The 24,886-nt window shown below is 40.1% G+C and overlaps 1 protein-coding gene across 12 annotated transcripts in view; it reads left to right on the top strand.

Annotated features, from left to right (window-relative positions):
• Sorcs1 (sortilin-related VPS10 domain containing receptor 1) overlaps positions 1-24,886 on the top strand; it is a 513,725-nt gene that overhangs the window by 431,150 nt on the left and 57,689 nt on the right. For all 12 annotated transcript variants that reach the window (XM_006231521.5, XM_006231519.5, XM_006231520.5 and 9 more), the window contains 2 exons: positions 2,872-2,985; positions 15,725-15,896. In XM_006231521.5, coding sequence (XP_006231583.1) covers positions 2,872-2,985; positions 15,725-15,896 — 286 coding nt within the window. The remainder of the gene's footprint in view (positions 1-2,871; positions 2,986-15,724; positions 15,897-24,886) is intronic.

Here is a 24,886-nt window from a genome sequence, read left to right as displayed (position 1 = left end):
GACCTGTTCAGTCATATGCCATCAGTGAAGCCCTCAATAAAAGCTTCGATTTGAGAAAGTAGTAACAGACCTAGCACTGAGTGGCAGACTTTATCCTTTTATAAAATTGTCTCTTGGGCACATCATGGTTTTTATTAACTACGTGAAGGTGTCTTTCCAAAGAACAGTGGTTTCTTCTTTGGAGTTCAAGAGGGCTTACAAGATGGTTGGCAATTATTTTCATATTTATGCTGGGTTCTCAGAAAAAAATGGAGAAACCAAATCAATCTCAAGCATCTTGAGATTGCAATAAGGGAAATACTAATTAGACTTCTCAGAAAGTAAACACGTTTATGTTTTCTATAAAATCTTTACAGTACTGAGTATCCTTGGTAAGCATAATAACCTCAAAAGGCATAAATCCTTTGTCTGTGAAAGGATCCAATCTTTGTTTCCAATCTGTGATCATCAGCTTACTGCAGCTTATGAGATCACTAAGTGACATTTATAAACTCAGTGCAAGAGTGGACTCATTTTGACCCTGTGAACTGAGTGGCAATAGAGCTGGTTTAACCCAGAGAGGCAGAAAAGACACTGGGAAGTTTTAACTAAACTCAGTGAGCAGTAGAGTTTTTCCAGACATTTGCTAAGCAGAAATCTATATTGGAGAGCCAATGATGTTCTCGCCTAATTCTTGGCTAGTGTTTAATGTGCAGGTGAAATGGAAAAATTATTTAAGAAGACTAATAATTAATCTATCACATTTTCTTTGTTTCCTTCCCTCATATTTTTTTGTCTATCTCAGAATAGGAAGTGATTGATACATATTTATGTAATCGTTAAAACTCAAAACTTGAATCATACATAAAATATTCATTCTTAGTATTTTGACTTATGGCTGTGTGACTATGACAGGTTACATGTATAGTGTCATCAAAATGTGAGTGACTTATGTGAGACACAGTCTACACTACTCAGACCATAGCAAAGTTAGATGTTCTCTGACTTTGTGGTGTTGAGAAAGCCTGCCAGGAGTCAAACAAGTAACCCAACACTGCTTTCTCTTGTTAGTGAGTTAAAAAGACCAAGAGCCAGCATTTTAGTTCTTTGCACATAGCTAGAGGGTATCAGAGCTTCAGCAGTTACAGAACTCAGGGCAGTTCTATAGGGGCTTTGCCAAGCTGCCCTTCTGTCAACGATGTATAACTTCAACAACAAAACTACTCTACCTCTACCCTGCACTTGGGACTGACACCTAGAAAGACACTCCCACGAATACCGACCTTGAGATATTAAGTCACGGGTCACATTCCTCTTTCTGAAGCCTGACTAAACCTTGAGCACTTATTATACTGAAGGAGAATTTGCAAAGGAAGTTGACATGCTACGTTACGGGGAGAGCTACGGTAGTGTGAAGTACCCATTCTTCACACAGAGCAAAAATAACATCTAGTAGGAAATGTAAGAGAAAATGTGTGGTAAGATACCCCACAATTCTGCCTTTTTCAGGAAAAAATTTTCTTCTTTGACTATTTCTTCTTAAAACTTTCAACATAAGCCAGTATTTTGGTTGTGTTCAAGACAAAACGAATATAAGATAAGGAAATAAATTAGACTTCTCTGCCTATTCTTTCCCCATGTCTGTCTTCTTTGATCCTTGAATTCCACTGGTGACTGGAATCTGTTACCAGTCTGACAGGCTGAACAGAACAGAATCAGGAGTAGAGATGAATCTTAAGTTGTGCTATTGTAAGGGTTTTTTTTTTTTTGCTCAAATGGGACTGAATAATGTATGAAAATATTTGGGAAGGCTCACCATGAACTTGTTGGCTTCCCTTAGAAGCTGGATTTTCTACAATCTTACCTGATGAAAGATGCTCATTGGATGATCCTTGTTGGCCAGGCTCCCTGGATACTGCCCAAGTGGTAGATACTGTGTCATTCTCCAGCTTTTGTAGGGTATTTTCTTGAAGTGAACACTGGGTAATTCTTGAAGTGGCTATTCTGTAGTCTTCCTATTCATGCTGTGTTGAACCAGGCCCTAATCCAGAGGGTATGTGCAGAATTTGCAGTTCCAGCTGTCTGATGACAGGCCCCCGAGGCTGAGCCCATTTCTCCCTCCACGTGCACGATGTGCCAGAATCTCACCTCTATTTCGAAGATGGGCCAATTTATACTCATGCTTGCCCATTGCTGCCTGTGATTTGTCTGTGCATGTGGAGGTACAATTTGTTGTCCTTTTTATCTGCCCAGTTTTACTTTCCAGAAGCCAAGAATATCAGAGGTCCCTGGAAGCAAGAAAGAATAGAAACTGAGAGGAAAAGAATGAGGATTTTTCAGTGCAGAGGCAAGATTTAAGGCAGTTACTACCAACTGGCAGTGTGAACTGCTGAGGATAAAACTTTTCCTTGGGGAAGTGCATGAGCTACTCCTGAAGGGCATTTTCTTTTTGGCTATGACTCTGAAGCATATGGCTTATACACAGAGAAACCTGGCTCTGCTCTGCTTGCTACAGCCAGATGTTTTGGAAGAGCATCCCAAAGACATCCCTGGTAATGAGGACTATACCACATGTGGCTTTCAACCTCTGTGGTGATGTTTCCACTAAGACTCAAGCTCCCAGCACAGCCAAGTTCCCAATTAGTCTTTCTCATTACCCGAGAACAAAGTCATTCCTCTATCTTGAAGGTATTTAAATGGGAATGTTGGTTCTATAAGATATTTTCATGGGTAATAATAGATAATGTATAAAAACTTTGAATTTTAGAAGACATTGGTTTAGGAAATGCTTATTTTATTGACTGATTAGAAGTTGGTTGTCAACTACTATGAAATAGTTCTGAATAATTTTGCCACCTGGTAAATGTTTCATCTTGGGTATTTCCCCAACAGTGACTATGGCTACGAGAGACATAGTAGTGGACAATGCCTACCAGCATTTTGGTTCAACCCGTCCTCACTGTCAAAAGACTGCAGCTTGGGACAGAGTTACCTCAACAGCACTGGGTGAGTTTCTGTGATAGTAGGCTTCAGGGGTCAACCTTAGATGATGATGAGTAAGGGTCACACTGACACAGTTCCTTTTGGTCTTACATGGGACTTGTTTTCCCTCAAAACAATGCATTTTTGATAGAATGTCATTTATTGTCACTATATTGATGCCATTAAACATTTATCACATGCATGTGTGTGTGTTTGTGTGTGTGTGTGTGTGTGTGTGTGTGTATGCATGTGTGTGTGTGGTTATATGTGTGTGAGAGAGACAGAGACAAAGACAGAGGGGTATATGTGTATGTGCAGGTAACAGGGGTAAATGCTTTTGGAGATCAAGGGTTTAATTCAGGTGTCTTCCTCAATTACTTCTCAGTGAAATATTTTGAGACAGGATCTCCCACTGAATATAGAATTCAACAGTTCACTGATATTGGTTGGCCAATGAGCTTTAGGGTTTTTATCTGCCTTGAGGATTTGTAGCGCCACTCTGCCTAGCTTCCACATATGTCCCAGGAATCTGAAGTCTGGTACTCCCTCATGGTTGCATAGTACGCTATCTCTCCAGCACAGGCATTTAGACTTTTTGGCTCATATATTTAATTTCAGAAATATATACGAATATATTTTATATACTTAAAAGTCCAATCTAGCTCATCTCTCCAGTAGTGAACCCATTTGTCACACAACTGGGATCTCTATGTTGTGTAGGTTTCCAAACACTTTCTTATTTTTGCATTTTTCCAACAATTAATTGCTTCAAGAAAAATACATAAAATCGACTTGGAAGGTTATTGTTATATGATTTGCTACTAGCTGTGTTCTTCTTTAATTTGCCGTTTTCACTCAAAAATCTACCTTTTGCACATTTACAGGTCGTGATACATCAGGCTGCTTCCATCCTTTTTATATTCCATTCTTTTAAATAATATAGGATTATTTAATTATCCTTTTTTCATGGATATTTGGGTTATTCTAGGATGCTTAATACCACTATAAACAATGCTACAATTAACATTCTCTTTGTTGTTAAAAAACACTCCTAGATAGTTAGGGTTTCCTTTGTTAATTAGAAGTGTTTCTTTTAGCTTATAGAGCAAATTACATTCCTCCAACTGGTTTCTTCTTAGGTTCATGGATCAGGAATTGCCAATTGTTTTCTCTTACAAAGATGAAAACAGCAGTTTCTGCTCACATACTGCTAGGCTGTCCTGACGACTAAAGAGTCATCTTAAGAGATTCCTGTCCTCTTGAAAATCCAGTGGATTCTGCGAAGGGAAACTTAAAGGGAAGAGAATGTCGGAAAGGTCAGGTCAGATTCAGTGAACAGTAAGACTGACCCTGTTGGCAAGAACCACAAGTGTCTGGAGAACAAAATCACACTGTGGTTTAGAAGCCTTTAGAATTAGGTAACCAAGTTGCAAGTAACTACAATGCTGCCTTTAACCTTGTCTATGCGTTGCCAGGGTGGAGGCTGTATCAGCAGGATGAAAGGCAGAGGGTCCAGGACCATAGGAGTAGCCCAAGAAGTGTGCTTGCTTCCTAGACACCCCATTGCCTCACCCTTTGTTGGGTTCCAGAGTATGTTGTGGACATGCTGGCAGAAGGTGACCTGAGTGAGATCTTCTAGCTAAAAGTTAATCATGGAAAAGGTTAATGAACTAGCCACAGAGCCCAATGCCTCTGAGAGTCTATCCAGGAGCATGCAGCAAAAAGTCTGGGTTCCTTTATTTATTGATTGACTGACTTGTAAACGGTTCAGACTTAGCATATTTCCTTGGTATATAGCAGTGTTACTAGGTCCACTCACTTCACCAGCATAGAAAATTTCAGAATAGTAGGCTATTATTATGCCCAATTAAAATATTATTTTTAGGAGATGTTAACATTTTTCAAACAACCTGACTATACAGAGGTGAAGGGCCTCACAATTTTTCTGCAGTTGATGGCCAGGATTTAGAGGAGACTGATATAATAAGAAGTAAAGGACTGAAAACAGCACCTCGGTGTCCACCATCTTTGTTTGGTTCACTGATGTCAGGGTTTCTGACGTCCATACAGGGAGGCACCTGTCAGTATCCTTCTCATTTTGGCCTCACAACTCTTAAATATCACAGCCAGAATCCAAGCAAAGAGGAAGAACCAGGATTTCTACCCGAGATGAACCTGAGAGTGAAATGTAGTTGAAGAACTTTCACTTAGTTCAAAAGTGAGGTGTCCTGCTATTTGCTGTCAGTTTTGATCATGTGTTTGTTTCTTTGTGCCTCAGTTTCTTACCTATGGAAATTTCCTATTTGCATTTAGCTTGTGATTAAATGTGGCATTGAATTAAGAACCTGTAGCCTAAGCCCCAAGAGATAGTCATAACTTTGCAAGATACAGATCACACTCTGCACTAGGGGATTAAAAAAGGAAGAAAAAGTATTTTATTTATTGTGAATGCTTAGTCAAGACATACATGACCTTTAATGGCCCCTGCACTGTTGGTATCAGTGACATATTTAATCTACTTCCCAGTTTCTCATCTATAAACTTTCAGAAATAGTAATCAACAAAGGTTCATAAAGTCACCTGATTAAGAAGTGATGTGCTACCTACTGTCATAAAGTCACATGATTAGGACAAGATATACCACTCACTGGAAACCAGAAGCTGCGTTTATCCCTCTACCCTGTCCAGCCGTTAACTAGCTTACCTGATTATTGAACAAGTTCCTTTGTCTCAAATAAAATGAAACCCACACTCATATCTACTTTTTATTATATGAGGACAAGCAGGTAGTCCTAAGGCTTCCTCTGCTCACCACCCCCAACACAAACTTTATATATCTCAAGTTCCGAATGCACAAGCTTATTTGGTTATACTTATATTTATGTTTTAACTGCTCGGAACCAGGGAGCGAATTGCAAATTTAAGTTGCTAAATTAACCAGGACATTGCTCATTTCATATTACGGTGGAGACATGGGGTCAGTTTATTCTATGAAAACAGGGCAGCTTTCTTAAGGGACAGATTTCTTCTTGCTATTAAATTGGAGATATTTCTAGGTGTGTTCAAAAGAATGTGTGTTGAAATCTCTGTCTGAGGGAGTTCCTTTACAGGAGCCATTAATCCCTCATGGAGTAATATTCAAGCACTGTTGTTCATGGTTAGTTGCTTAATATTTAATAGGGCTGTTTACTCAAGATGCTCACTTAAAATAGCGTAAGCGAAGTATCTATATAAAAATATTTAGTGGGCCCATCCATAAGGCGTCGCATATACATTTAAGTAAAGAAATAACTTCTATATTATTACCATATACTGTGATGTTTTAAAAATATGGTGTTTATAAATATAATCCTCTCTCTACTAGCCGCAGAGACACAGACCTTGAGAAATCTACTCTTCCCATGTAATGTCTATTCCAAGTCTCACTGTGGGGGAATTTGAGTTCTTCTTACCTCTATTCCAGATGACCCGTGGGGATCCTGATGTTCTCTCAGATCCATACTCTGTGAGATTTGCCAGTGTGCATCAAGGAGAATAATTAGCCTTAAAATTGCTGCATGTGATGAAAGTCCACAGAAAGGAAATCACTTGCATTATTTACAGAGTGATCACTGCAGGAGCTCATGTAGCTGTTTTTGAGCCAAGGCTCCTGTAGTCTCACAGTGGATACAAAATAATTGTTACCTGCTATGAAGTTGTCTCTCGGATGAGGTGTTCCATTTTTTTTTCAGGGACTGGCATGGCAGTTGGGGAATGATAAGACGCATTTGACTGTTATGGAGGCCCACTCCTTCACATTTTCCCCATCCACATCAATAACACACACATCTGAGTTTAGAGATTCCTGCACAGGGCTGTGACACTCTGGCCTTGCTAGTTCTTCATTGTGTGACCCTGGATAACTTTGTAATCTCTCTCTCTCTCTCTCTCTCTCTCTCTCTCTCTCTCTCTCTCTCTCTCTCTCTCCTTTCCATGTTATCAAAAGCATTGATACAGTAGTAGCTGGTTAAGGATGCCTTCATCACTGCCATTTCACTAACTGGTTGAGATAATTCAGAAGTCAAATTTCTGTTTATGCTCAAGGGGAAGGAAAGCATTATGAGATTTAGTTGTACAAATTGACTCAGCTGGTGGATTCGGGAGCCCCACTCAAGACTGTTTCCAGCAAGCCATTTAGTTAAGTGTGACCATATGTACTATTTCATCAAATCCGTCTTCCAATAAAGCTGTGTGCGTTTACTATTCAAATTGAGTTGTGCTTCTCTCCTGGTTAGTACAAGTAAAATTAACTCAATCCACCTAGACGCGTATGGCAAATATCAAGCCCTTAATTTCTATCTGAATACTTGGTTTGAGGGAAAAGCCCTAGGAACCATTGTATCGCGAAAACAAACAAGCAAACAATGATCTGAGAAACGTGCTCCGTCAGCCAGGGAGGTCCGATCTTTCTGAATAGAGATGCTGCGGCTGTTCTGTCTGATCACTGTTAACTATGTGCACATGTTCATTACTGGTAAAACCTTGAGACATTCCATCCCCTTAAAGCACAAATGGCCTTTTCTTTGGTTGCATATGCCTACTGACAATAGCTGCCAAGGTCTGCCTCCCTGAGAGCCAAGCACATACGGCACTTACAGAACAAGAGAGTCCAGGCTCCTCCCTGAGTGCCCCCAGCAGCGTCTCTGGATATGGGAGCTAAAATTGTAATTTCAGCCATGATGATTAAGGGATGCTACTGTAGCTGCAGTTCTCTGGTGCCAATGATGTGTAATTACATAGATCCTTCCACTTACAGACATGAACATATATACATTGCTATTTTCCTCCTACATACATACCCTCCTAAGGTCTGGGAACACCTCAAGCCTTCATCATACACATTATCAGCTCTAGCCTCCATTCTCTTCGCTGTCCCTAACTCTGGCTCTTTTCCCTGCTTCAGTAAGTGTAGAGTCACCCTAACAAAGCAGGGTTTGCCTCGCAAGCAAAGGCACAAAGGACAATGCAACCATTGGAACTGTTTACTTTTCTCATTGTGTGTGGCATTATAGTATATCATAGTCCAGGGACAGCATAGCCCACCTGGGAGAAAAGAAGAGCTAGAACTATAGTCTTACCTTGGTCCTTCCATGGGATAAATACTGGGGAAAAAAGAAGCTCGCAGGAGAGCATGACATGGGAGTTTAAAGGATGGGTCATGTTGTGACAGGAGGACAAAGCATCCTGCTCAGAGTGAACGGCACAGGGAAAGGAGTCATACAGCTCACCCACTGCTGAGCACGAGAAGCAATCTGCACAGCACAAGGAGCTAGAGCTCGAAAACCAGAGAGGTCGGGCTATGGACCTTTACTCTAAACCTCAACTTCATTTGTTTATTATTTATTTATTTGTAATACCTTAAATAGAATTGTTGAGTGGTTTCTGAAATTATGGACATGATTGGATTTTGATCTTAAGATGGACTAAACAAGAAGGGCTTCCATTTTAAAAATAGTAACTAATATTTAAAATATAACCTTTTAATTTTATATTTTAAATACTAAACCAGTATTGCTACAACTTTCTCTCTCTCTCTTTCTCTCTCTCTCTCTCTTCCCCCCACTCTCTCCCGCACACGCGCACTTTCTCGCTCCGTGTGTGTGTGTGTGTGTGTGTGTGTGTGTGTGTGTGTGTATCTGTGTGTGTTACATGTGCATTCGTATCCAGGTACATCTACTCATGCAAATACATGTGGAAAACAGAACAAGACATTGGGCATCTTCCCATCTTCCTTTTATTCCTGTTTCCCCTATTGCATTGACACAGGGTCAACAGTGAGCTGGAATCACATAATTACAACTAGTCCAGCTACAAGGAGCTCTCAGATCCAGCAGTCTGTAAGCCCCAGTCAGTGGGGTAGCAAATTGAGTAGGAAGAACTCCATGCCTGTCTTTTACATGGGTGTTCTAAGTCCTCATGCTGGTAGGAAATACTCTTACGCACTGAGCAATATTCCCTGCCTGTGCTAAGACTTTTAAAAGTATGACTTCTTATTTATTTAATCCTTTCAGAACTTTGCCAAAATATTATGTAATTGTCCCTATGTCAAAGGAACAGTAAAAGATGTAAAAGGCAAAGACGGTAAAGATCTAGAGAGCTCAAGTAAATTTCCATGTTTCTGTCCTTGAGAGCTTTAATTTAAACTCAACAATTTGGTTTTAAAACACTAGTTTTAACCTTGGCACAATAAAAATCAACAGAAAAGGTTAGAATGAAAACAAGCAGACCTCTCAAGTTCTCAGATTAGAACTTCATAGGGCCAGGCTATGGATACTCATGAACTGTAAAATTTTCCCCAAATAATTTGAAGATACACAGAAATGGGATCCATAGGGAAAACTGTTCTCATGGATAATAAGCCAAAGTCACAACTGATGAAAATATAGAAATAAGCTAAGTGCTAATCAATAGATGAGTTAATTAACAAAATGTGGGCTACATAGAAACTATCAATCCTCTCAGGAGAGTGAAAGCCTATCCTTTAAAATAGGATGGAGCTAGAGTACTTTATGGCAAGTCCAGTAATTCAGGCACAGAAACAACACTGTATTATCTCCTCCACATGTGGTCTTGTAAAAGCTCGATCTCCTAACAACTGAGGGCAGCACGTGTTTACCAGAGGCTGGCAGAACAGGAGATGGATGGGTAGCTAAGCAGCAAATGTCAATCATAATCTGGCAAAACAAGTTATAGTGATCCAATGTACTGCATGCTGGCCATAGTTAGTGATAGCATTCTCGAAAATTTGTATTAATTTTGTTCGTTAACAATTCTGTACATGTGTATATTTTACTGACTCCCTCTTTCACCCTCTCTTCTCTCTTCCATTGCTACCAACCCTCCCTCACTATCTCGAACAGTCCCTTTCTCCAACTCATGGGTTTTGTCTTTTTGTATTTGTGATCGGTCTAGTTTAACTAGCATCATCTGTCCTATGGACCACAAAGTTGGAGCTGTTCTTTAGAGCCTATTGGACCATCAGGACTCTTTCCTCAACTCTCTCAGAAGGTGTTAGTTCATCAGTGAGGGATAGGGCTGTCAGTGTCCTGAGTGTTACAGAGCCTAAGTCTGCACACCTCTGCACTAGCATGAATTAGTGATGCAGTGGATGGTGCAGTGGCATGAATTAGTGATGCGGCAGACGGATTTTGATGGTGATAGCATTTTGCAGTCCTCCTATCGTGTAGATCTTAATTCGTTCCCTCTTCTGCAGTGCTCTCTCCGAGCCAGGGAGGTTCCGAATGTTTGTTTAGGGCCAATCACTCAACTGCCACTTATTCTTAACTCCTTATGCAGGCAGGAGTATGTCTTTTCAGTCACTTCCATTCAATGGGTGAAAAGACTGCCCTGAATGAAGGCAAAAGTAGCATTTTTGTGATGGATAGAAACACTGAAAAGAAGATCTTCAGCTTTAATATTCTTACCACAAAAGATGAGATGTGCCAGTGAAATTACCTTGATTATCTTTCTACCATATCTACACAGATCAGAGCATAAGATTATTTTAAAAGTACACGGTTTTCTATAAGTTAAAAGTAAATTTTGAAAATGAAGACGCACCACACAGAGATCTTCCAACATCAGGCAGTAATGCCGTCTTACAAAAGAGTAAACGGCCGTAAACTTTGTGTCCCAAAGCACCCCAAAACTCTCAGAGGACAAATATTAAATCAGATAATAACAGAATATGCTGGCTTTTAATGTTTTTTTTTCTAGTTTTCATTTCAAAAAGAAAACATGTGGTCTTCATTTTATTTTTAAGATTGCCAGGCAGCCTAGAAAGCAAAATCAAAGGAAGTATGGGTAAAAAGAAGGTTAGGGAGGCCTCAAAATGGGACCGAGGAGAACACTGAACCTGGGGCTGCTGGAGTACTAAGGCCCTGTCTACTGACAAGCCACAGGCCATATCAAAGGCACATTTACAGTATGTTTCCTTTTCAGTAATTGTGAAAAGACTCCCTTGCTATTACAAAGCACTTTTCTTTGTGGCAGACTGAAGAATGCCTTACCAACCGAATGCATCTGTAATATCCAGACCTCAGGTCCAACATAATCATAAGTTGCCTTGTTATTATGGAGGTAGCAGCCCCATTTAATAACATATTAAATGCATTATTCATTTATGTAACTCAGACCCAGGGACAGCTGCTGAGATGAAAATAGAAACGTTCTTTGATGCAAAAAGCAGGTGTGTGCTTACTTGAGTAAATTAACTCTGCATTTCTGCACAATTTTCTTCTAAATTTCAGGGACAGGTCCGGTAGGGCTAATGCGATGCCATTTTCATCCAAGAAATAAAATGGTTTCAGAACGGATTTTAATGAGTGCTCTTTAAAAAAAAAATCGCCAACAGGCTTCTCTGTGGCAGATTCCCAGGGGGAAGGATTCGTGCTTTGGATTTAAGCAGAGTCCTGTGGCTATGGGATTTGGAAAAGCCTGAAGCAATGATTGGCTAGAACTGTGGCAAACAAAAGGAGGGCTCTGTCTGATGATGCCAGTGGTGATGGAGAGCCCAGGCTTCTTTCCAGGCTTGCCAAGACCAGGTGTGCTTAGATGCTAAGCAATTCAAAGGCCTGACCACCTCCCATTGACACTGAGCTTTGCTGCTGAAACACCTAGGCTGCTATGATTCAGTTAAACTCACTGGGATGCATAATTATCACAGAAGGCCTTGCCCATCAGTTTCTTCCTATCTTTGCTGGTAGAATGCTACTGGTTTCCAATGCCTGCACTCAACTTTCCTTCCTTCTTTCTTTCCTTCTTTCCTCCCTTCCTCCCTCCCTCCCTTCTTTCTTTCTTTTCCCACATGTCCTCCCTTACCTCTCCTCCCTACCATCTCTCTGTGAAGCCAGCCTATTCTCATAAACACCTAAAAGGGACTGGCATTGAAAATCCTTAGACACAACAATGAGGCACTCCAGTGAATGTTCAGAACTCTTACTGCTAATGCAAGGGTTTGGAGATCCCCCGATGGTTCAGATGCTTTAAGCCTTTAGCTTTTGGATTATTAAGAGAGGAAACAACCTTGAGGATAGAATCAGCCCATCTTTATTGGTTGACAAGTTGTCTGAGCCACTGGTGAAAACTCTGTAGGCATTTCAGCATTTAAGCTGACACAGTCAGAGTCACCCCCTGGTGCCTAGCCTTGCATATTTCTGGGACACAAGGAGACTGTTGAAGAGTTTACATTACAAAGTCACAGACAGGAAGAACACCGTGCAAGGGATTCCTGGCATGTAAGCTTAATACTTAAGAGGTCAGAAAAAGACCAATCTCACGCCATTTAAAGAGACCCAAATATAGTAGAATGGAAAGTATATGCCAATATGATCAGTAATTCAGGCCTGTGTGATATCGAGAATATTAGTTTACTAGCTAAATCCCTCTGTCTCTGTCACCATTTTGCAAATGATGGCAGTTACTTCCTCACTGAGGACATGTTGACAATAAATGAAGGAAATCATGTAGAGTCTGCATCTTAACAAGGGCACAGGAAGAACCCAGATGCCCTTCAACAGAGGAATGGATACAGAAAATGTGGTACATCTACACAATGGAATATTACTCAGCTATCAAAAACAATGACTTTATGAAATTCGTAGGCAAATGGTTGGAACTGGAAAATATCATCCTGAGTGAGCTAACCCAATCACAGAAAAACACACATGGTATGCACTCATTGATAAGTGGCTATTAGCCCAAATGCTTGAATTAACCTAGATGCCTAGAGCAAATGAAACTCAAGACGGATGATCAAAATGTAAATGCTTCACTCCTTCTTTAAAAGGGGAACAAGAATACCCTTGGCAGGGAATAGAGAGGCAAAGATTAAAACAGACACAGAAGGAACACCCATTCAGAGCCTGCCCCACATGTGGCCCATACATATACAGCCACCCAATTAGACAAGATGGATGTAGCAAAGAAGGGCAGGCTGACAGGAGCCGGATGTAGATCGCTCCTGAGAGACACAGCCAGAATACAGCAAATACAGAGGCGAATGCCAGCAGCAAACCACTGAACTGAGAATAGGACCCCGTTGAAGGAATCAGAGAAAGAACTGGAAGAGCTTGAAGGGCCTCAAGACCCCATATGTACAACAATGCCAAGCAACCAGAGCTTCCAGGGACTAAGCCACTACCTAAAGACTATACATGGACTGACCCTGGACTCTGACCCCATAGGTAGCAATGAATATCCTAGTAAGAGCACCAGTGGAAGGGGAAGCCCTGGGTCCTGCTAAGACTGAACCCCCAGTGAACTAGACTGTTGGGGGGAGGGCAGCAATGGGGGGAGGATGGGGAGGGGAACACCCATAAGGAAAGGGACGGGGAGGGGGATGTTTGCCCCGAAACCAGGAAAGGGAATAACACTCGAAATTTATATAAGAAATACTCAAGTTAATAAAAAAAAAAAAAAAAACAAAGGCACAGGAATTGTTCTGTAAATGGGATTTTTCTTCTATCTTCCCATTCTAGTCAAGAAGTTGTTTTGCACACACACACACACACACACACACACACAGAAGGTAAGAGTACGCTTTGCCGTAGAGGGTGGGTAGGCTCTAGGCAGCAGGCAGAACAGGAGGAAACCAGTAGCTCCTTGCTAAGGGCTTAGCAGTGGAGATGTAGCTGGAGCCAGAGGAGCTGGTTCAGGAGAAAGAGTTCAGAGAGGCAGAAAGGAGGCAGAAAGCATGTAGAGAGCACCGCTGGTAGCTTAGAGACTTCCCACATATCCCGGGGCTGTTGGGATGGCGTACAGGTTGTTATAGTTTTAAACAAAATAGTTGATAACAGCTCATCAGCACTTACCAGTTTCAAGTGATCTCTGTGAGTCAAGTCATTTAATCCCGTGCGTACACTGCAAGGTGAGTTCAGTGTGAACAATGCACTTAGTTCTAATCCATAGTGTCTGAAGTTCTTTTCTTTTTAAGCTTCATTCTTCTCTCAGACATTATGTCCTGGCTGCAGCTGAACATCTCACTTGGTCCTCAGCTTTACATAGCTAATCTACTAGATCGCTATCGATGGATTAGTGCCAGCATTTCAAGTCCAGTTCACTATCAGTGTTATAGTGAATGGATTTTAACACGGGACTAAATTGGCTATTTTTTACATGTTGTCTATGCCAATCTCAGTTTACTCATTCTTTAATCACATAATTCTTTTACATATTGTGCGTGCCGGGCGTAAGGTTTGCTGTCTAGCCTCTGTTCTAGGACAGTGAGGAGATGGGTACAATTGTTTCTAACTTGAAAATGCACACAATAATCTATGCTTTCCCTGAATTGCAAATAGCCTTATTATATAGAAGTTTATCATTACCTTCCCTTATTCATACCTTTACCCTCCACAGTTTTTGTTATCCATGCTTAACCGCAGTCTATAAAAAATCCCAGGGATAAATGGTTCATACGTCATAAACTGGGTTACATGCTAAGATGAGCTCTTGCATGACTCTGCATACCTATGCATGGCTCTCCACACCTGAATCGTTCCCATGACTTCCTCTCATCATACAGACATCACATTCTCTTACATCACCAATAGTGTGAATGCAATATTTTGAGAGAAAATCCATGTTCACATGAATTTTATCCCAGTCCTTATTGTAGGTGTTTACATTACCACAAAATTTTATTTTAGCAGCCTATTGTGCTTGATTTGTAAATTGATCTTCATTTCTAGTAAAACTTATATTAGCTCCAGAGTACTATCTGCAACCATAGAGGTCCCACTGAGTGTCCCGGAATCTGGGCACTGCACAGGGGAAAGAGAGGACAATCATGGTGCTTTTTTGTAATACAAAATTATTTGTTCTTTGTGTTATTGTCTAAATTATCTATTTATGTATATGCAACTGATTATTAATGCAGTGTTACAGAGACTGTGTCTTTTACCTCTGTGCATATCTCACTGCTCACAGTGAAGAAATGATTCATCTGCTGAGTTGATGATCAAAGAAGTTTATGGCAGGTTTGAGAGAGCTCAGTGGTTAAGAGCACTAGCTGCTCTTAAGGATGGCTCTGGTTTGGTTCCCAGCACCCACATTAAGTGGCTCATAACCCACAGTGACTACAGTTCCAGGAGATCCACTCCCCTCTTCTGGACTCCGCAGCCACTTGTATACCAGTAGTGCACATACATACACTCAAAATAAAAATCTGCTTTTAAAAAGGCCATAAAATGCTACTTATAGATAGTGTTTCTTGGTTTGTTTGTAATGATGTTGGATGTTGTGTCTATTATTTTCTTTGTTTCTGTAGCAAAGTATACAATAGGAACAACTTAAGGTTGGAGAGTATTGTTTTAGCTCACAGTTTGAGAAATACATTCCACCATGTCAGGAGATAAACGGCAACGGGAGCTTGCAATAGAGCTGTTCCACATCTTGATCATGAACCAAAGAGCTACCTCATCTTTAGGCCTCAACCTGAGTGGGAGTTTGCAAGCTAGCCCCACTTCCAAAAAACGTTTCACCACCTCCCAGAGCAGGACTACCAGCAGGGCTACCATGTGTTTCTACAAACATCCCTGTGGAGGACATTCTACCCTCACCCAGCAACAGGCATTGTATACGAATCATCCCAAAGCATTGATAGCAAGATGAAAGGTCAGCAGTTTGGAGGTCACCAACCTTCATTCTAGGTTGTGGCCTTGTTTGAAATTTCAGCAGGAATCTCCATTACATGAGCCCATGTCTAACTTGTAATCTTCTGCTTTAGGTACAGGAAGGTGGTCTCCAATAACTGCACGGACGGAGTGAGGGAACAGTACACCGCCAAACCACAGAAGTGTCCAGGGAAGGCCCCTCGTGGGCTACGGATTGTCACTGCAGATGGGAAACTGACAGCAGAACAGGGGCACAATGTCACTCTCATGGTGCAGTTGGAAGAGGTAAGGCATGGCTCCTGTCCACCCTCGGCTCTGTAGGACAAGTGATCTTCCTAGTGGATCACGGCTTTGTTTGCGAAGCCTTGTTCACATTCTTCGCATTGAGCTGCAAGTGTCTCCCACTCTCAGCCTCAGCTCCACTGTGTCATCTCACTTTTCTTGACAGGTTCAGTTTCCTGGAAGTTGGCTTTCATCCCCTTACATCAGTGACTGTGCTCGGATTTAACTCTGCTTTATTGGCATTGTTAGGAGAACACATTCTCAAAATGTGTGAATGTTCCCCTCCTCCCCCCCAGTAATTTAACACAGATAGAGATTCAACCAAATGAAAGGGGGATGGGCTTTCACCTCTCAGCCTAACATCATGGCTTTTCTTTCCCAAGGCAACAGGCTGGTTAACTTTACTGATCGAATATAGCACTAAGTTATAAATTAGTATAACATCTTTGACAGCTGGGAATTTGTATCTTGGTAACGCTCTGAGGACATCATTATGAGCTCTGATTACTCTTTGACAAATTATGTGTGTCTGAAATTTCTGACTCTGTAGGTGGAGAATAAAAGAAAAATATATATTCTGTGTACTTAGGACTCTACAAAGGCAAACTTGTCATGTTGGAACTAGATGCTTTCTAAGAATAAGCACATTAAATAAATTACCCCAGACATTAAATCAAGCCATAATCATGTCTTCTGCTGAAACACAGCCGGCATTCGCCTTGAGGAAGATAAGGAAATTCTCAGCATAACTAATGACATCAGCATTAAAGCATACAAGGTTGACTTCCAGCTACTTCTTCTGATAGTCAGTGGCCCTGGAACTTTCCTGTGCATTAATTGTCTGACACATACCTTGCCATGTATGCACATACTCAATCTGTAGATATGGTGGACAGAACCATTCTCATTTATAAGAAATTACAGTTACACACAATGTTGTGAGTAAAGCCAGCAAACAAAAGCAAGACAAGTAGTAAGAGTTGGGAAGAAGAATTCACAGGCTGGTGACTGACGGGAAAGATGAAGGAGTGAGGACTGTTCAGTGACAAGTGTGAAGTTTTGGTTTCTTTGAAAAATGTAGAAATATTATAAGAATATGTTCTGTGGGATATGGAGCTGCCTCAGATCATCCACTATAGCTGACTACGATTTGCCTCATTATCTACCAGGGTCATGATTTTGCCAACTATAGATAGTTTCTGGAATTGTGTGCTGTTTGGGGTTCTGGGAACTTTTCAGAGAGTATATAAATGCTTGGGCCCAGTGAGGTGGCCTGGGTTGTTGGTTGATTGCTGTTACTTGTCGTTGGTTGTAATTTAAGTACTCACACATAAAGAGAAAACAAGAAGAAGAATTCAATATACTGATGGCGAAGACCAAGCTTCCACATGAACTCAATGCCCGTAATCAGCAGGAAGTAGGTGAACCATAATGTTGCCCCCCTTTCCCCTCTATTCTTCTGTCTCTGCTATCTAGTGTTATGGGGTTGAAGGGGTAGAAATAGGTCTGGGTCAGCCCCAACTGTTCTTTCTTGGTTCTTTCTTGAGGTAAGTCGAGGGGGAAGAGCGTTGGTGGGAACAAGACTTGGTCTTGTGAAATATTTAGGGTTGCGTTTTCTTTCTTTTTTTTTTATAATTGTCTATTTTTCATCTTTATTTTTAATAGGAATATTAAAATTAAATAGTCCTATGGAAAAAACAAAATGGTTAAAGAACATGAAAAATACCCAGCCTTACAAGTAATGAACATTCAAATTATAGCAAAACATTAGGGTTGCGTTTTCTATAGTAAAATGTTTACCTGTCTTAAGTCTAACTAACTTTACAATGAAAGCTGACCTGTCAGTTACTGCAGCCTCTGGAGCTCAGTACCTCAAACTAAAACAGGAGGGGTGAATCCTCCAGACGCCTCTCTGGCTAATCTGGTTAACTCTTTATGAACCAGAGAAGAAGTAAATGAAGAGAATTAAAATGCTTTATGCAGTCAAGTATGCACAGAGACAATATACATCCAAACATTCATACACCTGGGGGGGGGGGGTCTGACCATCTGTCACAATCAACCCCACCAGCATTCATGCATGCTTACACATATACACATATCCTTACACACAAAAAATAGACAGACATATATGCATTTGAATGGATGGATGGATGGATGGATGGATGGGGCAAAGTTCCCCAAGCCAAACCATTCAACCAACAACTTTATTTCTGTCCTCTGGTCTTTTTATACCTTATTACAGAAAAAAGTTCTTTAGAAAATTACCTCAGAGATAAAATGTTATATAGAATGGGAGTTACAGAAGGATGTTGATATTAAGTGCAAAGCAGTGTTTTGTGGTAATATACTCATTCGAAGTTCAAAGGAACAGGTTTTGCATGGCCTTGCCTTATCATAGTATGCATGTATGATCTTACCCTTGGAATGTTGTGCCTCATTAGAGAGCCCCCAAAAGACCAACCAGGAGCCCACTATGATGCAATTGAACTGGGGTCTCTTCTTACTCACCACTGACCCTGACAACCTGATGTGGCAGGACAGGTTGGTGAGGTAGCCCTCAGCTCTCGGAAGGACAAGGTTTTATAGGAAATGGTAAGCAGGCGAGGGGGTTTCTAGCCTAACACACATCTGATCGAGTGGCCATTACATAATTTTGTTGCCCTTTAACATAATTGGCGGGTGCTAGGACCCAAACAAAAATGTAACTTCAGTTTTCCTCTGCATTGGTGGATGTTAGGAAGTGAAGTGCAGGGGGCAGACTTGTTGAGAGAGTGATTTGGAAACTGGTCTCCTTTAGGGAGTAACTTTGGAAAGTGGTGTTAGGTGCTGGCTTGTGGGTTATCTCGAGTTCAACCTTAGGTTGAGTTCTCTATGATGGATCCTAAACCCAGAATCTGGTCTCTCAGGACCTAAATAACATAAAATTATCTATTACTCTTTTTAGTGTAATTATGAAAGCTCATTGCATTTCTTATTATGCAGCCTTTACTTACTATTCTGAGGAAAGGACATATTCTATTCTTGACATTGACTTTATTACATCTTTCTAGCAACTAAGGCCATCTCTAAAAACTTTCTTTGTAAAATTAATGGAATCAAATCAGGAATTCTATAGAGTCATTTTCTATTTGTCTATATAGTATCATTACAAGATAGTGCATCTTTGTAGGTCTGAGGAAATCTGTTCAAAAGGGTGGGTCAATACCTAGTGATTATTATGCATTTAATAATAACAGGGAAAACATATTAGTAGTAGGAATCATTCCAATTTTTGTCTTCTTGGCCTTTCCTAGAGAAGCCAATCTTTCATAGATTAGTAATCTATGACAGAACCATCTCAGGAAAATCACCCACTAGTCTTTTGCCTCTCTTAGATGGCAGAAAAGTGGGTTGAGAAGGGCAGAAGAGAAAAACCACAAAGTGGACAAATGCTTACTCAAAACCATATTTTCTATTCTTATTATTTTGGAGTTTGTAATGACATTGCTTCTGCCTGCTTTCCTCCGTCCAACCTATCCATGTATTCCTCCCATATTCCCATTCAAATTATCCCCATGACCTGTTTCTTTAATTCTACATACCAGTAACATATAGATTGAGCGGACTCTACTCATCTATTTAGGAATAATGTATTTGGGAGTGTGTGTGTGTGTCTGTGTATGTGTGACATAATCATAAATATTTTAATTCTAAGTCTTTCCAAGTCAGTGCCTTTCATCAGACCCTGTCTTCTATGAACTAAAATTCTTAAGAATTCTTTATTGAAATTATGAAGTCACAAGTAAATATAGGCTAAGGAGTATTATTCCTGTCCAGTAAAGGATCTAGTATCTTCTGCTTCAAGCTCTGATTATGAGCTTGCAGCAAACCAAATGCACAGAGGGAATGAGACCGAGATATGGAGAGAGGGAGGAAAGAAAAGTGAAGGCAAGGAGAGAGGAGGAATTATGGAGAAGGGTAAAGGAGAATGGCTAGAAAGGCTGGAATTTTCCCATAATTTTATAGTTCTGATGCCACATTGTATTATATAGTGGGTCAAATTTTAGATCCCTTATCACAGGACTGGCTACAAGCATTGAGTAGATTGAAATAAAAATACCAGGCTAAGTCATAAAGAAATGATAAAGACAATGATGGAGAAAAATCACAAATCTGAACTTAAACATAATTTATCGTGGCACTGAAATTCACCAAATATTTATAAACAAGTTTAACAGCTTATTTTCTATAGTTCTATTCAGGGAACTGCAATGTATTTGAAAAGAAGTTCTTAGATAACCCCAATGAACCAAGGAATGTATCATGACTGTGGATGGAGATTCAGTATTCTGAGATGTCAATGTTGTGCACATTGACCTCCGGGCCAGGCCATCCTAATAAAAGTTTCCAATATATTTTGTGTTAATATTTAGACTGCTGTTATAAAATGCATGAAAATTTTAGAGCTAAACAACAAGAATGGAAAAAATAATCTGGAAGATGATTTGTAAGATTGGATGACTTAGAGTAAACGGATTGTTTGGCTAATAATGTACTTGCTACCAAGTCTGATGATATTGATTCAATTCTCAAACTCCACATGGGAGACTGAGAAAATCAACTTTGGAAAGTCGTCTTTTGGCCAGTAGCATATGTGTGTGTGTGTGTGTGTGTGTGTGTGTGTGTGTGTACAATTAAATATTAAATTAGGAATTAAATTTGGGTGTTATGGATAAAAAGATTTATTATTTGGATCTCCATACACAAACCAACTAAAGAAGAGAATAGATAAGAAACACAAGAACATATGTTTCTTTGTATATAAGTGTGAATGTGTGTATGCAATTTCAATAGATTAAATTATAATATCTACAATAAATTATGTAGGTATTATGCAACCATATAGAAATACATAATATACAAAATAATTCTAGTTACATTTGTCAGTATAATTTTAAAAAGTATACCTAACTTATGCAAAATATGAGGAAAAATATCTTCAAAAACTTGAGTCAAGGATCTTAAAAGAGCAAACAAAATTCACTAAGTGCAATGGAAAATGGAATTCCGTGAGTCTCCATTTCCAATTAAGATTTCTGTACTTCATAACCTTGTTTAGAAAATACAAATTCCCCAGTGAATATGCATTAACACATAATTGCAACAAAAGCCTTGTAACTGGAAAGATATAAATATACTACAAATCAATAAGGGAAGCATTGGCAGTTCAATTAAAATGCAAAAATGCTAATTCAGGCAGTTTTCAAAGATTGTAATCCAGTGGTCAATCTCTTATAAGGATTGTCATTATCGGGGCTGAAGAGATGGCTTGGTAGTGAAGAGTACACGGTGCTCTGGCAGAGGAAGCAGATTCCCTTCCTATCACCCACATGGCGGCTTACATACACCTATAACACCAGTTCCAGAGGATCTGTTTCCATCCTCTTGCCTCTGCAGGCACCAGGCATACATATGGTGCCCAGACATAAATGCACGGAAAACACTCATACCCAGAAAAGTAAAAGTAAATATAACATTTAAAATGTTTTAGAATCCAAGCACATCAATGAAAAGCAGCTTAAAACAGAAAACTATGATAACTGTGATAAAAGTTTCTACATACTATCAGACATGGGTACGTTAAAAGAATGACAGTCACGTAACCAGGTATCTCTGTGTGAAGGCAGGTCAGTTGGCAATGCCACTTTGGGGACATGATGGACAGTAAGTACCTCAGAGGGAATTTGGGCAATATGGAAACTTTCAACCACTTGATCTAAATTACTAAATACAAATGCCAATTCTATACAAATTAATTTGCATATTTAGTGATTTGTATATTTATAAGCGTTATTCTTCAAAATGCTTCTATACTTCAAAATGCAAGAAGTTCCTATAAAATACAATAGTCATGCTTGGGGTTATTAAAACAAATAAAACCTATCTTGGACGGGGCTGGGGATTTAGCTCAGTGGTAGAGCGCTTACCTAGGAAGCGCAAGGCCCTGGGTTCGGTCCCCAGCTCCGAAAAAAAGAACAAAAAAAAAAAAAAAAAAAAAAAAAAACCTATCTTGGAGTGTCTGAGTATTCATCTTCCGTACCAGTACTCAACCCTAAAATTATCTACATGTTAAATGTAGATTCTTCAGAGGCAGGGAAAAAAAAACCATAATATCAGAAGAGCAGCCTCTTGAACTGTCAGGTAGTTAAGCGAGAATTAGACTGCTTTCCATTTATGAGAGCAAAATACAACCAAGATCAGGGAGTAGAACTTCCTGTCTGGGTCCATTCTGAGCTTTTCATCATGACAGAGAACGCAGTTCAGTTATAGGAGCCAGGCTTTCAGCTGCTGTACCCCCACCCTGTAACTAGAGCATCGTGCACCTCACACTGGGCTGCAGATGGGGAAACATTGGAAAATCTGTGTGTGAGATGTGTGAATTCCTGCCCTCTGGGGTTAAGATGGGAAAACAATGTCAAAGGAGTTCACGCCAGCTGAGTGCTCAGAGCAGCAGCAGCGGGGATGAAATCTGCTGCCTTCTGCTGTCACACACAGCTCCTTCACACTCGTGTCTTCCGGGGCAGAAGACACAGCAACGACTTCGCTCACATCAGCAGAGCCCCGAGACCCCACATGTGATGATAGGATTCTGTCCTAATTAATGACAGCCGCTGCTTTTCTGCTTCTCTGTTGACTCGGTGCCCATGCATGGGCGGTTCATGTGCTGAACAATGGAGAATAAATGAAAAGCCAGTGAGCGTTACATCTGTACAGAGATAACAAGTCAGATGCCAGAAGCATAGTAAGACCAACTCTTCTGGTTTGTAGGAGGTTTTCCATAGAGTATCTCAAGATGATCTAGTGCCAGCCTTACACAGCTAGGTGCATTGTCCTCAGAGGCACACAAAGGAATAGATTGTGTGTCCACTAAGTAGTCAAACAATAGTCACCTTCAAGCTTTGTCCTATCTGGACAATTTACTGCTTCCCTTAAGTATGAAGAACTAATTTTGATGCTGGAACTTCTTGTGTTTTCTAAGCTTGCTTTGATTTTCTCATCATTGGCTGAGGATAGGTAGCAACGGTGACTAGGATACAGAAGACCCGAGTTCCTGTGCAGAATCAGGCTGGCCTACCAGTTACTACATTCGAACTCAGCACACATATCAAAGATATCCTGCATTTTCTCAAAAACATTCATAGCTTATCGAAGATGTTCCTACAAGCCCAGTTATTATTTCTGCTCCTGGATATCCTCACTTTGTGCAACTTCACCTTTATTACTGTGTATTGAATTCTAAGGGGCATTGTTAAATAAGATATAAAAACAATATCCAAGAAGTTAATGTTTATGGACAGTGTACTAATGAATAGTCTATATCAAACTATCGCTTAATTAAAAAAAATCTAAGTATATCCAGGCATGGTGGCACATGCCTTTAATATCAGTACTTGTAGACAGACAGGTGGATCTCTGTGGTTTTTAAGCCAGCCTGGTCTATATAGCGATTTATAGGCCAGCTAGTGATATATAGTAAGACTTTATCTTAAAACAAAACAAAATAAAATTATACACACACACACACACACACACACACACACACACACACATATATATATATATATATATATGAAACCATGGGCCCTACATCCTCCTCACCATTTCCTGAATTCCAATTTTTACTTGCCAGGTACTTTGAAAATATTTCCTGCCTCTTGTCCCACACCTAGTACCACATTTTGCAACTAGAGAGATATTTATGTCATGCCTCAGATGTTAGAAAAGGAGTACGACTTCCTGGTAGCAAAGAAACCCAGATGTCCCGGTTGGGTTCAGATACAGCATCAACTTTATACAAAAGCAAGTGAAGGATTCACTTCTTCATGTCGGTATCAAAATTACCCTTTGTAACCCAAAGCTTGTACTTTTGCCATATGTTCACTTGTTTTTTGCCTTTCTTGTTTTTCTTGTATGGCACTAGGTGGGGCTGAAGTCTGACATAATCTTCCTTTTACCTTAGCAACTTGTATAGGAGCTCCCTCTGTACAATCTCCATTTTCTATACAATCAACCAATCCACGGAACCGAAGGAACGGAATGTCTTCCTAGGGAGTTGAATATGCATTTAATTTGTTTTTCAATGAATATTTTGCTAAGTGCCAATTTTTTATCAAGTACTTTCTATATATTATAGAACTTATTGTATGGATATATGATTTGAGTTAACTGGGAGCTCTATAAGTAGAAAGTACTAGAAAAAAACCCACATAAATAAATCTAATCTGTTGCCTGAGAGTGTGATAACATTTGAAATCTCTCAGTAAGCCACGGATATCACTGAAGTAGAACTCGTGTGGCCATGAGATGCAGCTTCAGTGTCTATGCTCCAAATACCTCATACATCAATGGGAAGAAAACCAATATGCATGTGTGGATTTGTATCAGTTGCCTGAGGAGAGTAGAGATGAAGTCCAAACTTGAAAGGAAAAGCCTCTTAAACTTAAGTTGTATCCCGAGCGTCTGAGAGCCTTCATCTGAAAGCAAGATCCATTCTTTTATCCTGAACCAGTGCATGCCCTAATTCCGACATGAGTATCACTGCAAACTCCAATGAAAACAGGGCAAAGAGAGTCTCTTTCTGACAGATGGAAATCCAAAGGCAGAGCATGCTCGTGCTGGTTTATAATCCTCTGTGGTACTGTGTGTACCCAAGCCACAGGGTTGGTAAGTTTGCTATAAGAATTGAAGCCTCTTCGTGAAAATAGTGGATGACACTGCCCTTAAAACCTAGGTAATGAACAATTTAGCAACACAGTCTTTCAACCAAAGTGTCCCACAACATCCCTACCTGGTGATACTCAACTTCACAACTGTAACTTCGTTATGGTTAATAAGAAATCCCACTGTCATACCTGTTGCCTTTAAAGTTACCTCACATAAGGAAGAAGCCTCGTTAGGAAGAACACAGTAGAGAGATGAGGATACTTTCACATGTCACTCACTACAGCAGA

This window comes from Rattus norvegicus, chromosome 1, assembly GCF_036323735.1.
Source record: "Rattus norvegicus strain BN/NHsdMcwi chromosome 1, GRCr8, whole genome shotgun sequence".
Classification (NCBI taxonomy): Eukaryota; Metazoa; Chordata; class Mammalia; order Rodentia; family Muridae; genus Rattus; species Rattus norvegicus.
The sequence above is the reverse complement of the archived record's forward strand: the minus strand, read 5'-3'. Positions and strand labels throughout refer to the sequence as shown.